The following is a 13,999-nucleotide window of genomic DNA, read 5'->3' as shown; positions in this document are numbered from 1 at the left end:
ATTATTTTTTTTTTTTTTACAGTTCTTTCAAGGTAAAAGTTCAGAGGCTGTTTAAATGTGCAAAGGTGATTTTCCCATGATGCTGAAAAAGTTATTAATATACCTTTACATTTTATTTTTTCCCCCACTTGGTTCATTTACATGTGTCACTGTTGTAAAAGATTAAAAAATATATATTTAAGGGTAAAATCAATTCAAATTTGTATAAATTTGTTTTTAATGACAATTTGTCACTGGTGTTACGATTCATGTTTCAATCATATAAAATAAACACCAACTTTTATGGGAGAATTTAACTGAATTCATAACTTCAGCATTTTCTGAGAATGATCTTACTACATTAATTTCCCCCAGTAAAACATGACCTTAGCAGAAAAGCATTATGTTAAAAGAGATGTGCAATGAGACATAACAGCACTCATTCCTAAACCTGTATCTGTAGGAGAGAAGACAGAATTAGTAACAAAATGTCCTGATGCTGCAATGCTACCATATTATGTTTGTTCATGAATGAAAGGTTAGAGAGAGAGAAAGTTAGTGGATGGATTTCGCAATTTCACAGATGATCCTAGTAAAGGGTTCAAAGAGGCCATGCCTGACACGCCTTACTTTATGGAGGACGGTTTTATAACTGTACAAAGAGCCGGTTCCAGCGCTTCCTGTTACAGATGGAAGGAGGGAAAATAAGCAAGAAAAAATGAAATATTAAAATGATGTTTGGTTGTGAACAGACACAGACATTTCTGATATTCCCCAAGTGCCTCATTTAAATCGTTTTGATATGTATGAATTAGGGCTGTCAACGTAATGCTTTAACATTACACAAAACAACGACTGAACTGCGCAATGTAGTGAAGAATTAGAATTCCCATTAGAAGCCCACTGTCTTTTGTTATACGTATGCCCAATTAAAAAGAAAAATCAATAGAATTTTGATGGATGATTGACAGTCTTACAATAAGCACCGTGGGCATCAGCGTGATCATGTCTTACCTGGTGGAGAAGGAGGAGAGGAGGGAAGAGGGGTGGAGGATCTGACAGCTAGTGGTCGGGGGTGTGTTTGAGGTCTGAGGGATGTTAGGTCCAGATGAAGGGACTGCGTTTATGTGAGGAAACACAAACACACGCTAAGCCTCAGCTATGCATGACAGTTACCTACAGCACTACACTGAAGTCACAGTGGAATAAAACCACGATAATAGCTAGGAAGCATGGGAAAGATTATAAAAATAGTACATCAAGAATCAAACGAACCAAAGAATTAAGAAGAAAATGTGTTGCTGTAGGTGAACAGGGTCTTACCCACAGTGCCGTTCAGGAAGTTGGGGAATTTGGACAGATCAGGCTCATCTTCCTCGAGGTCGTTGAGGCTGTAGACATGTTGAAAATCTACATCCAGCTCTCTGAAGTCTTTGGTGAGGACACCCGGCCGTGAGTGCAGGATGCCCCCGAGATTGGGCTTGGCCAGCTGCTGCCATTGGTGCAGAGTCACTGAGCCTGTGGACAGAGGCAAGATGAAGTATACTGGTCAGAAAATTGTTTCTGATCTATTAATATTCATTTTGATATTTTCAGGGGGCCATAAGTCTCAGGGTGGTACGACTGTCCTGATGTCAAAATGCTCTTTATAAGAATGACATTTTTCAAAGAAAGCCTTATTACGTAGTTTAGAATAATCATTTTGTATTAATATTTTAAGGTAAAATTTACTTAAATGATGCAACTTGGGTTTACTTCATTATCCATAAATCATTTTTTTAGAATAATCATGTTAAAATATAAGTATCAAATATGATACATTAGGCTTTTGATGAACATTTATATGTACATCTCTCATCTCATAATTGTATTACATTGAATTATGTTTTGCCCCCACAATAAAAACTACAGAAAATTAAGCATGTAAATATCATCTTAGTAAGACATATTATTATTAAGAGATATAGAGTGACAGCTGATATTTATATTCATTTTGTGTAAGCAGTCTGCTATAATTTTATAAAGATCACATTTATTTACATTACAAGCTATCAGAATTTTTTTTTTTGTCTAAATGTTCAATAAACTTCAATTTTTAATAGATTCTGACCCTTATTTCATAAATCTGTCTTTACAGGGATAATATCTGATACATTTTCATCCACCAAAAATTCAGAAACATGACAGGAAAATATGCGGTAACATGATAGGAAATTATACCAGGAAATTATACCAGGAAATAACTTCAATTTTTAATAGATTCTGACCCTTATTTCATAAATCTGTCTTTACGGGGATAATATCTGATACATTTTCATCCACCAAAAATTCAGAAACATGACAGGAAAATATGCGGTAACATGATAGGAAAAACCATAAACCAGGAAATTATATCATAGAGAGGATCCCTGTGTGACTTTGTCAAAGTAAATCAATCTTTTAAAATATCCCATAATTTGATCTTTATATGACATGGCAATTTAGGTTGTAAAATTGTGTAATTTCTATATTTGTTCTTTTATCTTTATTGAATAATTTGTTCATTATTTTATTTTTACATTTGTATTTTGTGGTTTGGACAGCCATAATTTAAGAGTTGATCTAAATGTCCCTCTTTCATGACTTGTATTTTATCGACTGACCCTCCAGAGGCTTGACTATCTGCAGCCGTTCAGGCAGGTACGAGCGGGAGGAGCCTGTGCCTGAGGAATGTGTGGAGGTGCCGGAGTAGTTCGTTCCTGTGGATGCAATGCTGCCATTAGGCGTCAGGAAGCCGCTGGAGCCACCGCCACTGCCGCTGCTTCCACTCTGCAAGGCGCGCAGTTTCCTTTCTCTCTCCACCTCGAAGAACGGCCGCTCTGATGTGTGGCTCTTCTGGCGCTCTGAAAGAGACCGGAGCGCTTCCTCTAAATCCTGCCCACCTGGCGTACCTGGCTGGCCCAAACGCTTCGACTCCAGTAACCTATGCAGGAAATATGTCATTATTAATTTGATTCATTCTTAATATAATAGTCAAAGTAATTTTTGAGAAAATTTGAAAATAAATAGACACTGACCCATGATCCTGCGTGTGCGTCGGAGGGGAGTGCTTATCCTCCGTGTTGACACTAATATTGTCTGATTCATAATAACTGGTCCGTGGTGTACTGATCCGACTAGAGCGTAACGATGCAGGGCTCGAACCCGGAACCTGCGGAGAGTGAATCTGGGAACGTAGTCGAGCTACTTGATTGGCCACCTTCACGGTCTCAAACACCCGCAGCGGATGATTCCTGAAAACATTCAAGAGAATCACACCATGTTACAGTCCATGGTCATATAGTACATTTACAGTACATTAACATTTCTATGCATTATATACAAAACATGTTAACTAGGATTTGAATGAACTGCAAAAAAGAAATCAGTCTTTTTATTATGTTTACAGTAAAATATCTAATCGTTAAAGGGGTCATGAAACTGCCCTTTTTATTATTTTGTACTGTTCTCTGAGGTCCACTTCTATTTCAATATATTTGAAAATGTACTTTTTATTCTGGTGTTGGCAAAGCTGAATTCCTTCAGAAATCATTCTAATATGCTGATTTGGTGCTCATGAAATATTTCTTATTTATTATCAATGTTGAGAACAGTTGTGCTGCTTAATATTTTTGTAGAAATCCTAATCCATCATTTTCAGGATTCTTTGACAAATAGAAAATTCAAAAGAACAGCATTTACTTGAAACAGAAAACTTTTGAAGCGTTTTAAATATATTTGCTGCCGTTATTTTTGATCAATTTAATGTGTCCTTGCGGAATGTTTCATTTCTTTAAAGAAAAATCTCACTGATCCCAAACTTTTGAGCAGTACTGTATATTCCCCTGACAATCACATTTAATACATATATTTATTTATATTTTTAAAAAATATATATTTTTTTATATTTGTACAAATATTTTTAGTTTTACAGGTATTTTAGATATTTTATTGTAAAACAATAAAAAAAAAATTTTGTAGTATATGAATAGCTGCTATATGTACTCGGGTGACTAACTTGTATTCAGTGGGCGCTGGGCTGTCTAGGCCTTTCCGGAAGGTTCCTTCAATCTCAGCAGCAAGTGAATCCATTGGGACGACCGCTGCCAGGGTGCTATAACGCTGCACGGTGCAGTTGGGCAGGCTCTTATTGCGCAGGTTTTTAATGTCCTCTCTGGCTTCATGGAGCATGTCTTCACATTCGGAGTACCTCTCCTGCAGTTCCTTCACCTGCCACCAGAGGAAGACAACATCTTCAACTGGTACTCGAGGCACAAAAGCCATTTATCGAAAACAATAAATCAGGAGTAGAATACTAGGAGGCATTATTGTGATATTGATATTGTGAGGAATGTACCTCTGTTTTAATCTGCGACTGGCATTCCCGGGAAGCATTCAAATGTTGCGTTAACTCCTCGTTCTCAGCGGTGAGCTGAATTTGGAAGGAAATTCGATGGATTTGTTTATAAAAATGTATTCTCTAAATGGTGTAAAAGAAAAACAGAGCGAGAGAGTGTGTGTGTGTCTGACCCCTTTGCAGCGCTGCTCCAGGTCCACAATCTGTCCCAAGAGGGCACTAATCTCTTCTTGTTGTCTTAACGAATCTTCCACCTTCCGGGCCAATTCCTCTGACAGAGACACGACCTGCTTATTCACTGTTGCTGTTGAGAGAAAGCAGAAGACGACACTTTAGTCTGTCATCACGAAAACTTATTTGAGATACTAAAAGAAGAGCTGGGCATCATGGGAGATTTACTCACAGAGTTCATCCACACACACCATCATAAGCCGTTGCTCTTGTTCCTCGTAACTGTTGGTCTCAAACGTCAACTCATTAGCCTAAAAAAAACAGTGATGGGTGTGAAAACATGTACCTAGCTGTAGCACAACTTTTTGATATGTTTTGCGAATGCATTTAAGCACACCTCGGTGCGCAATTTAAAGTTTTCCTCTTCTAAACCCTTGAGTTTATGTTGCAGGAAGTCGTAATTGATGTAATTGCTGAGAGATGAGGACGAATCATTCTGTATAAGCCTGAAGGAGGACGAGATATTTATCAGTATGGCAGAATTAATTTGTTGATCACTGTGTGTGTGTGAGAGAGACGTAAACTCACAGTGTTTCTGAGGCATGCTCTACCTCTTCAGTGCTGGCATAAAAGTGCAGGAGATCGTCTCTCATGGAGAGCTCATGACGCAGCTGGGCAATCTGTAAGAACAGACCCAGAGTCAGCGTTTGCATTCATATAACACAAAACACTTGAGTGCATCAACATATATTATATCATTAAGAAGGACACTGTTTTTAAACTCTACTTATAAGTATAAAGCATATTAACTATTTTAACTCAAATGCTGCATTGAACAACATAATAGTAATACAAAATGTTTAAAGGAATAGTTCACTCTCAGAACGTCTTTTAGTGAGTGAAAAACAATGGCATTCTCAAAAATTATGAAAGTTGACGGGCCCTTAAACAGTCTTAAATTTAGTGGTACCATATTTAAGGCCATATAAAGTCTTAAATGGTAAAAGAAAGTCTTATGATTTCAGTCAAATGAAAATGTGAACCGTAATGGTGGATCGACAAGAAGATAATGTATTATAAAAATCTAAACAATTAAGACGACAGTCAAATATATTTACGTTAATTAATGAATATATCAATTGATTGATAACTGTTTAAATTAACATAATAATTCATACTTTTGACTCCATTTTCTTAAAAATGGTTTAAAGGCTGAAATGTGATGTTTATCATTTTATAAAACTTTTTGTTTTTGTGAAAACCTGTATCTGAACTGTAACTCATGCTTTTTACAGTCATTTTCATTTTATTTGTGCAGGTCTTAAAAAGGGTCTTAAAGTATTAAATCTGAGCTTAAATATCCTGCAAAAACCCTGGTCTGGCAAAACCCATCAATTCATGTTTTTAGGTATATAATTGTCTGGACTTTGGCTGGTGGGTTCATTACTGGACCTTGAACAATTTTAGTTGAAGACCCCTGCCATATAGCAACAGTGACTATGTATGTTAAGCTCCAAAAAGGATAAAAACACCGAAGGACAGACAGAAGGACAGAAGGACAGACAGAAGGACAGAAGGACAGACAGAAGGACAGACAGACGGACAGACAGACAGACAGACAGACAGACAGACAGACAGACAGATAGATAGATGTAAACAAGCGAAAGTATTTTAAAAGTAAAAGTAATCACCTCTTCCGTGGTGATTTCCAGCTGTTCGTCCAGTAGTTTGTTGCGTTCATTCAGGGCTTTATTCTGCTTGAGAAGCGACTGGCCAATCCGGGCTGCCAATTCCAGATCCCGCTCTTTCTGCGGAGGAAGACAAGCATGTGCGGGACTTTTATGATGTCCTGACTGAGGCATCGATGGAAGGACAGTGGTATCATTTATGCTATGTTTGAGACTCTCACCTCCTCAAGCAGATGTGTAACTGCTTCAATGTCATGATACGTCTTTGTGATTTGACCAACTCTCTCTGAACACAGCACTGCAGAGGAAAAAAAGACATTGAGAGGAGGAACGTGAGACAGAGGCTGTTGAAAGTTGGCTTATGGGCTCATGAAATAAAATCTAATAGAAATGATAGTAGATGTCAGAATAATGTCACTGTATATGTCAAAAAACACCTCTGATAAAACACATCTTGCAAAAGTGTGATCTGTGCAGAAGTGCATTATACAGCACTGTAGAGTCAATGTGACCCAACCACGACGAGACATCTATGCAGTCAAGAACAAGAGCCTCTTAGCCTGATCCTCATTAAGGCTTAATTCTCTCATTTTCATCCCTGCTCAAAATGATCAGGCCTGCATTTACAAACGTCTTCTAGGCCAGTGATTCACAGCCAGAGATGCTTTTCCAGCAGGTTGCAGAGGGCTCATTTTTCTTTTGTGAAAAACTAAAATATAAATAAAAATATATAAAACTAAATAAATATAAAGATATAATTTATTTTAAATGTACTTTTAGTTGAAATTATTTACAACTTAATTAAACAGAAACATTAAATATAGAAATAGTAACAGAAATATTGCAATATTGCAATATTTTACACCCATAATATCTTATTATTATCCTATTATTATTACAATTATTTTTTAGTAACCGTGTCTTGTTTAACAAATCTTTAGAGAGATATTTTTATTATAAAAATCAAACAAGAATAGTCATCAAAAATATTTGCAATATATGAACAGCTTTTTTAAGGCAGGTTCCAGAGAGTGCATTTTTATTTGCATTTTATTTTAAGAAATATGCAAATATAATATTATAAACTATTAATAAATACATAAAGAGAACTTAAATATTAAAATAAAATGAAAATATTTAATATTAAAATCTCATGATTTTTTTTATCAGTTCTATTAAAAGGAAAGAAGAAAAAAAAGTGTCCAAGATTTATACATTTACTAAATGATATTGAGTGTTAAGGAACACAATGGAGGTTTAGGGTGCTGCTGTCAAATATGGACACTGCTTTCTATTATTTTATTTTTCATTATGCAAAACCTATGCAAAGCACTACCCTCTACATAAGTGCATTATATTTTTCTGCTGTTTTCAGGTCAGGTATTTTCACTTGGTTGGTTCTTGCCTTTCCCTGAGGCGTTTGACTTTGCTAAAAATAAGAGCTTGGCAGTGTCTCCCAGCTCTGCAAATGACGGCTTAGCTCAGCAAAGACCACATTAATAAAGCTTTAACCTTCTACACTAGAGACACTCAAATGCACTGCAAAAACGCCAATAGCAAGTCAAATAATAAAGACCTGTTCAAAATTCTTCTCCGAGGTTCCTCACAAAACAGTTGCTCGTAATGCTAAACTGCAGCTGACAGTGTTGCAGACAGCAGGGACAATTAAGCTCCGCACAAATAATTAAATGCAGCTGACCATATCATTGTCACAGTTTAGATAGCAAATCAAATAGGCCTATTAACATTTTGAAAATCTTTTGTTGTTGACTGTGCATCCAGTGAAACTCTGGAGTGTTTTGAAAACCATCAAGAACATTACAAAAAGGAAATATGAAATAAACAAAACTACAAACCAAACTTAATTAAATACAGTTCGACTGGAATGAGGACAATGGAGGCAATTTGTTTTGGCTGCCGAGAACATGAAACCACTGAAATTCAAGACATTTAGAAACAGAAACTGACATTTTTGTTTACTTTCTAATACAATAAACAATTGTATTATTGATGTCCAACATCAAATCTGAAACCTGAAGCAAAACCAGGGTAGTAGTAAAAAGTGCATTACGATTAGTGTCAGCATGTGTCCTTTCATTCATTCCTCCAAATGTCCTGGCCAGGGACAGAGCTGCTGCTAAATCTGCTCACCTGGCCTGAAAAGAGTTCAGTTCTGCTGTGATTTACGTCACTGAGAGAATTAAAGACACTAAGGACAGTAAGACAGTAGTTTGTACTACGTGAAACTGGAATGAGCTTCTCTGACTGGACAGATTAAAGTGATTTAGCTCTTGTGGAAAGGCGGACAATTAATTATATTCTAATTCAATGGACCAAGCAGGAAACCGTGAATTTTATTCATTTATTTTTTATTAAAACACAGACTAGAAACAAAAATGTATAAATATATATATATATATTTTTTTTTCATATATACAGTACATCTCAAAATTAGAATATCATGAAAAAGGTCAATATCTTTTGTCACTCATTTCAGAAAGTGAAACCCATATATTATACATATTCATTACACAGAGTGAAATATTTCAAGCCTTTATTTCTTGAAATTGATGATTATGGCTTACAGATAATGAAAACCCAAAATTCAGTGTCTCAGAAAATTAGAATATTGTGAAAAAGTTCAATATTGGAAAGTCATGGTGTCACACCCTAATCAGCTAATTACCTCAAAACACCTGCAAAGGTTTCCTGAGCCTTTAAATGGTCTCTCAGTCTGGGTCAGTAGGCTACACAATCATGGGGAAGACTGCTGATTTAACAGATGTCCAGAAGACAGTCATTGACACCCTCCACAAGGAGGGTGAGCCACAAAAGTTCATTGCTAAAGAAGCTGGTTGTTCACAGAGTGCTGTATCCAAGCATATTCATAGAAAGTTGAGTGGAAGGAAAAAGTGTGGTAGGAAAAGGTTCACCAGCAAAAGGGATAACCGCAGCCTTGAGAGGATTGTCAGGCAAAATCCATTCAAGAATTTGGGGGAGCTTCACAAGGAGTGGACTGAGACGAATCCTAGACATGGGCTACAAATGTCGCATTCCTCGTGTCAAGCCACTCCTGAACCAGAGACAACGTCAGAGGCGTCTTACCTGGGCTGTGGAGAAAAAGAACTAGACTGTTGCTCAGTGGTCCAAAGTCCTCTTTTCAGATGAAAGAAAATTTTGCATTTCATTTGGAAATCAAGGACTCAGAGTCTTGAGGAAGAGTGGACAGGCACAGAAACCATGTAATGTCATAATACTGCTGCAGCACAACAGAGACACTCCCACAATTGCAGGACCCCATCAGTGTTGCTGTTGTTAACTAAAACAAAAACAAAGAAGCTGCAATAAAATACAATCTAAATATTAGATGGAAAAACTTAAACTTAAAAATTTGAATAGATACAGAATTTAGAAATTCTTTAAAGCATAAATTAATTAATGTGAAATTGCATAATGTAAATAATAAAAGTTTAAGTACTAAAGTTACTAAAGTACAAAAATGACTAAAACTGAAATATAAATAAATTAAAGCCATATAGAAATTTTGTAAAAAATAAATAAATAAATATGAGAAAGACACATGATAAAATAAAATGTAAATTAAAACGGGAAAATATATAGATATTATATATATATTAAGTTTAATATAATATCAAATAAAACTTTGAACTATAAAAATTTAAAACATTAGTATACAAGTATCAGTGTTGTCAATATCTATATTGTTATTTTTAACTAAATCAAAAAGTTAAAGCACTAAAAATAATAAAACTGAAATTAAAAATAAAATTTATATATATAGAAATATTCTGTAAAAAAAAAAGAAAAAAATAACATATAAGCTAAAATTAAAATTAAAATGCTGTCTCTCTATATAAAGTTTTCTATAATAAAAAAACAAACATTTTGAAAAATAAAAAGTTACAACATTAATCAATTCTATAACAGTAAATAAATAATGCTAAAATATAACTGCATATTCAGGAGGAGTGTGCGCCAAAACTACAGCTTATCTTTCTTGTCTATTTTTGAATTAACAAGTTTAGTAAAACATGGTTTTGGTGCCATTTTTCTGAATGTAAGATAAGATGTAAGATGTTAACAATGTTTTTTCTGATTTTCATAAACAATAAAAAGAGAGAAAATATTGTATGTAGATTGTGCGTAAAATGAAAACCTAGCATTTAAACCTTGAGGGTTTGAAATGTTATGTTTTGGACATAGTAAATGTGTTTATTTTATTTTAAATAGAGCTGTAAATCCTTTCAACTTTTCTTTGAATTGATAACATGATATGATCAACATTTGCCCCCTAAATGAAGATAATACAAAACGACCTATTTTATGAGTAAACAGACATTTAAAAGGTGATTTTACAAGTCAAGTTGTTTTACTTAAAAAGAATAACTGAACATAAGCTGATGACTGACCAATAGTTCAAACTAAGCAATCCATTTTCCATCCAAGCTGTCAGCCTGTCCACCTTCAAAGTCATACCTGGACACCACTGGCAGTGACAATGCGCATAAATTCATATAAAACATGGTTTCAAATTCAAAGCCACATCTTCCTTTTTCAGACATGTAAAAGAATATGGGCCACAACTGCTTTCTAGCCAAACTCTGAAGGGGTCTATCAAATATGAAACAACACCCGTGTAAATGTTTCATTGGTGGTCAGTGGACTGCAGGTCATGTCACCACATGCAGTGGCATGATGTGTTCAAATCTGGCCTACAAAACACTGGGGATTCTACCACTGAGAGCTCAAAAAGACTAGAAAGAGTGAGGAAATTTCACCAAGATCACCATTTCTTCCATTTCTGCCACAAAAGCTAACAGATTCCAATTGAACTCATTTAACCCATTCAGTTTTGCTTAGGGCAATGATGGCAGAAATAAGAAATACAAACACGAAATAACTACTTCCTGAATCCAATCTAATGTCACTAAGTCTGATCAGATGTTAGTGACCCACACTTAGCATACATATAAGTCTAATATCTAATTTTACTATCTAATCACATGACATGACTTTCTGCCACAGAATGATACACAATTACCTAAGGTTACACACATATGCCAACTCAAGCCAATCATTTACCACAATCCTAATCTGTTTTCAGAATGAAATGATGGCCATAGCAAAATGACAAATGCAGTGAACCAAGAAGGACAATAAATAACAAAAACGAAATCTCTGATCGAATACAGACTAGAAATGTACGTTTAGATATTTAGGCTAGAAATAACAGCTGTGTTTGGGCTACAGCCCACGTATAGCCCAGGTATGAGAACATGTTTCCATGCCAAGTGGATTAGAACTAAATTAGCACCACCGTAAGTCCATCAGAGCAGTCACTGAGCGATCTGTTTCCTTTTTTCCATCATTTCAAAGCTGCAAAATAAACTGTTTACACTACCGTCAGTCAAATTTTTTAAATATGTTTTTGAAAGAAGTCTCTTATGCTCATCAAGGCTGCATTTATTTGATATGGTAAAAACAGTAATATTGTGAAATATTATTACAATTTAAAATAACGAAATAATTCAAAATAATTGGTTTGAGTAGAGCGAACTTAAATTTAACAAATTAGTTCAGTCAAATGAACTTCTATAAGTATTTAGAACTTTCTTTTTCTTTTGAGTTCACAAAACGGACACGTTTGAAGAAATCTGAGTTTTATGAACTCATTTCTTTTGATCTAGTCAAACTCAATTTTAACAGAAACTGGGCTGGGATTTCTATTTCTCAGCATGCTTTGCCATGGCACTCGAAAGGGAGAGTAAATGCTAAAATTATGTGTTATATAATGTTTTTTTGTGCAAGATTAATGTTAAGTGGGAGATCTAGTAGTGTTTAATGTTTTGCTTTGCTAATTTAGAAGCATTTCTGTTATGTGTGTTTTTGGGGGGGATATCATCATGGTGACAGGTGGAGCATGTGGCTTGGTTTGAGAACAGGTATGTTAAATATTGTATATTGCAATACTCGTTCAACAATTGCAATGCTATGTTAATACTAGCATGTGCATAAATGAGTAAGGTTACTTTTACAGTATTAGCTATAGTTAAAGCTAGCTACGATGCTACTAATTACATGAGAGATTACATGACAATTTTAAGTTAAATGTATGAATTAGCTTACTCCAATATTTCAAGTTTAAAGCAATTAAAATGTCTGAGTACAAAATAGAAATCTGACAATTCTGCTTACTTAAAGCTGTCCATAACTTTTCTGTGTTCAAAATTTATATAAATTCTATATAAAGTATCAATTGTATCAATGAAAGAAAATCTTACTGACTCTAAAGCTTTGAACGGTCGTGTTAGTGTTAAGGTATGGTCTTTATTTAGTCCTGCAGGTTTTTGTGGTCAATCATTGATGCCACAAAATCATTGCCACAAACTTTAGTGACTGGGGGTTTTTTTTTCGATCCTGTTAAATCTCAAGGAATACCAGTTAGAGAATCCATAAACACACTACCAACACTGCAGTGGCCTAAATTTAGTCAATCTGAGCAGCAGGCAGATACTGCAGTGCTGGTGTAAACGTCAGAGCGGCTGGCTGTCTGCCAGGCCACAGAGAGAAGCCACTGAGAACAGCAGAATGTCTCATTATCCTTAAGCAGCAGGGAGCTAATCCTCTTGATGGCATTTGCATCTGTGCTCTAAGAGGAACGGAAGTGGCTGGGATTACAGTATTGTTCTCTGGCAGGGTCAACAGAGGCACTCGAGCCTGTAACTGGTACAGTGAGGCAACATGCTCATTTTATTTGATATGATACATGTTGCTTCCTAAATGAAATAACCAGCTTTAATAGAGTGATGCAGGCATGACATATTTTTGTAGACCAAAACCCAGAAATGATTCTTCCTGAACTCAATGGGTTTTTGGTTAAATGCTTGGTCTGTGGTAACACCAGCTCAAGATATTTTCATGTTTTATTTTACAGCATAAAATACATCAGTAACCCCACTCACAATTTTTTAAAGCTTTTACTTGCCCTGAAAAAGGGCGATCACTAACAAGTGGCTAAATGAAACTAGAGGTTGTCGGCGACAGTAAACATCATCACACCAACAGGTGAACTCATCTACTCACTAGTCCCCTTCTATAGCCTCATCGTCTTTATAATTAGTATAGCATGGTTTGTTTATAACCTAGATTACATTTAGCTTTTTACTTCTGGTGATTGTAATTAGAATATAGAGTAGAGAATTATATATTTTGTTGAATTAGATTTCATTTTTGTAGTTTCTGCATTTGTGTTCATTTTAGTTAAAGTTTTAGTCATTTTGTGTGTTTTTGTCATTCTTATTAGTTTGAGTTATTTTAGTACATCAAGTTAAGCTAAATGAAAATGAGAAATGTTGCTTTGGAAACTAGCTGAAATACAATAAGTACATTTGTATGTTTTATTTCGGTTAACTTTTTTTTATTTCAAGAAACAAAAAATATTCGTATGGTTTTAATTGAATATAATAATCCTGTTTCTTTCGAAACGTGTAAGAATCATAAACTTTTGTTGGTCACAGAGCATATTTTCTGCAATAATCCAAAAGCCAATGGAAAACTCCGATTTGCTGAAGAAACCAGGGTGATGTTAACTTCTGGGTTGGCCTACAAAAATACATAATCACTGTAGAGCTTTGTCATTGTAATGAAGCCAAAATGAATGGCTGGAATCATCACAACATACATGAAGTAAGTTAAATATTTTTTGTTTTTTTTATTGCTGAACTATCCTTTGTGTGTGTGTGTGTGTGTGTGTGTGTGTGTGTGT

The 13,999-nt window shown here is 35.1% G+C and overlaps 1 protein-coding gene across 1 annotated transcript in view; it reads right to left on the bottom strand.

Moving 5' to 3' along the window:
* LOC107564818 (trafficking kinesin-binding protein 1-like) overlaps positions 1–13,999 on the bottom strand; it is a 33,323-nt gene that overhangs the window by 2,394 nt on the left and 16,930 nt on the right. The window contains exons 5-16 of the mRNA XM_016249987.1: positions 6,435–6,511; positions 6,217–6,333; positions 5,114–5,205; positions 4,923–5,031; positions 4,758–4,836; positions 4,528–4,658; positions 4,355–4,429; positions 4,016–4,227; positions 3,036–3,251; positions 2,622–2,941; positions 1,303–1,497; positions 994–1,096 (exon numbers count right to left, since the gene is read on the bottom strand). Coding sequence (XP_016105473.1) covers positions 994–1,096; positions 1,303–1,497; positions 2,622–2,941; positions 3,036–3,251; positions 4,016–4,227; positions 4,355–4,429; positions 4,528–4,658; positions 4,758–4,836; positions 4,923–5,031; positions 5,114–5,205; positions 6,217–6,333; positions 6,435–6,511 — 1,726 coding nt within the window. The remainder of the gene's footprint in view (positions 1–993; positions 1,097–1,302; positions 1,498–2,621; positions 2,942–3,035; positions 3,252–4,015; positions 4,228–4,354; positions 4,430–4,527; positions 4,659–4,757; positions 4,837–4,922; positions 5,032–5,113; positions 5,206–6,216; positions 6,334–6,434; positions 6,512–13,999) is intronic.

Source organism: Sinocyclocheilus grahami, unplaced genomic scaffold, assembly GCF_001515645.1.
Source record: "Sinocyclocheilus grahami isolate Dianchi unplaced genomic scaffold, SAMN03320097.WGS_v1.1 scaffold25.1, whole genome shotgun sequence".
NCBI lineage: Eukaryota > Metazoa > Chordata > Actinopteri > Cypriniformes > Cyprinidae > Sinocyclocheilus > Sinocyclocheilus grahami.
The sequence above is the reverse complement of the archived record's forward strand: the minus strand, read 5'-3'. Positions and strand labels throughout refer to the sequence as shown.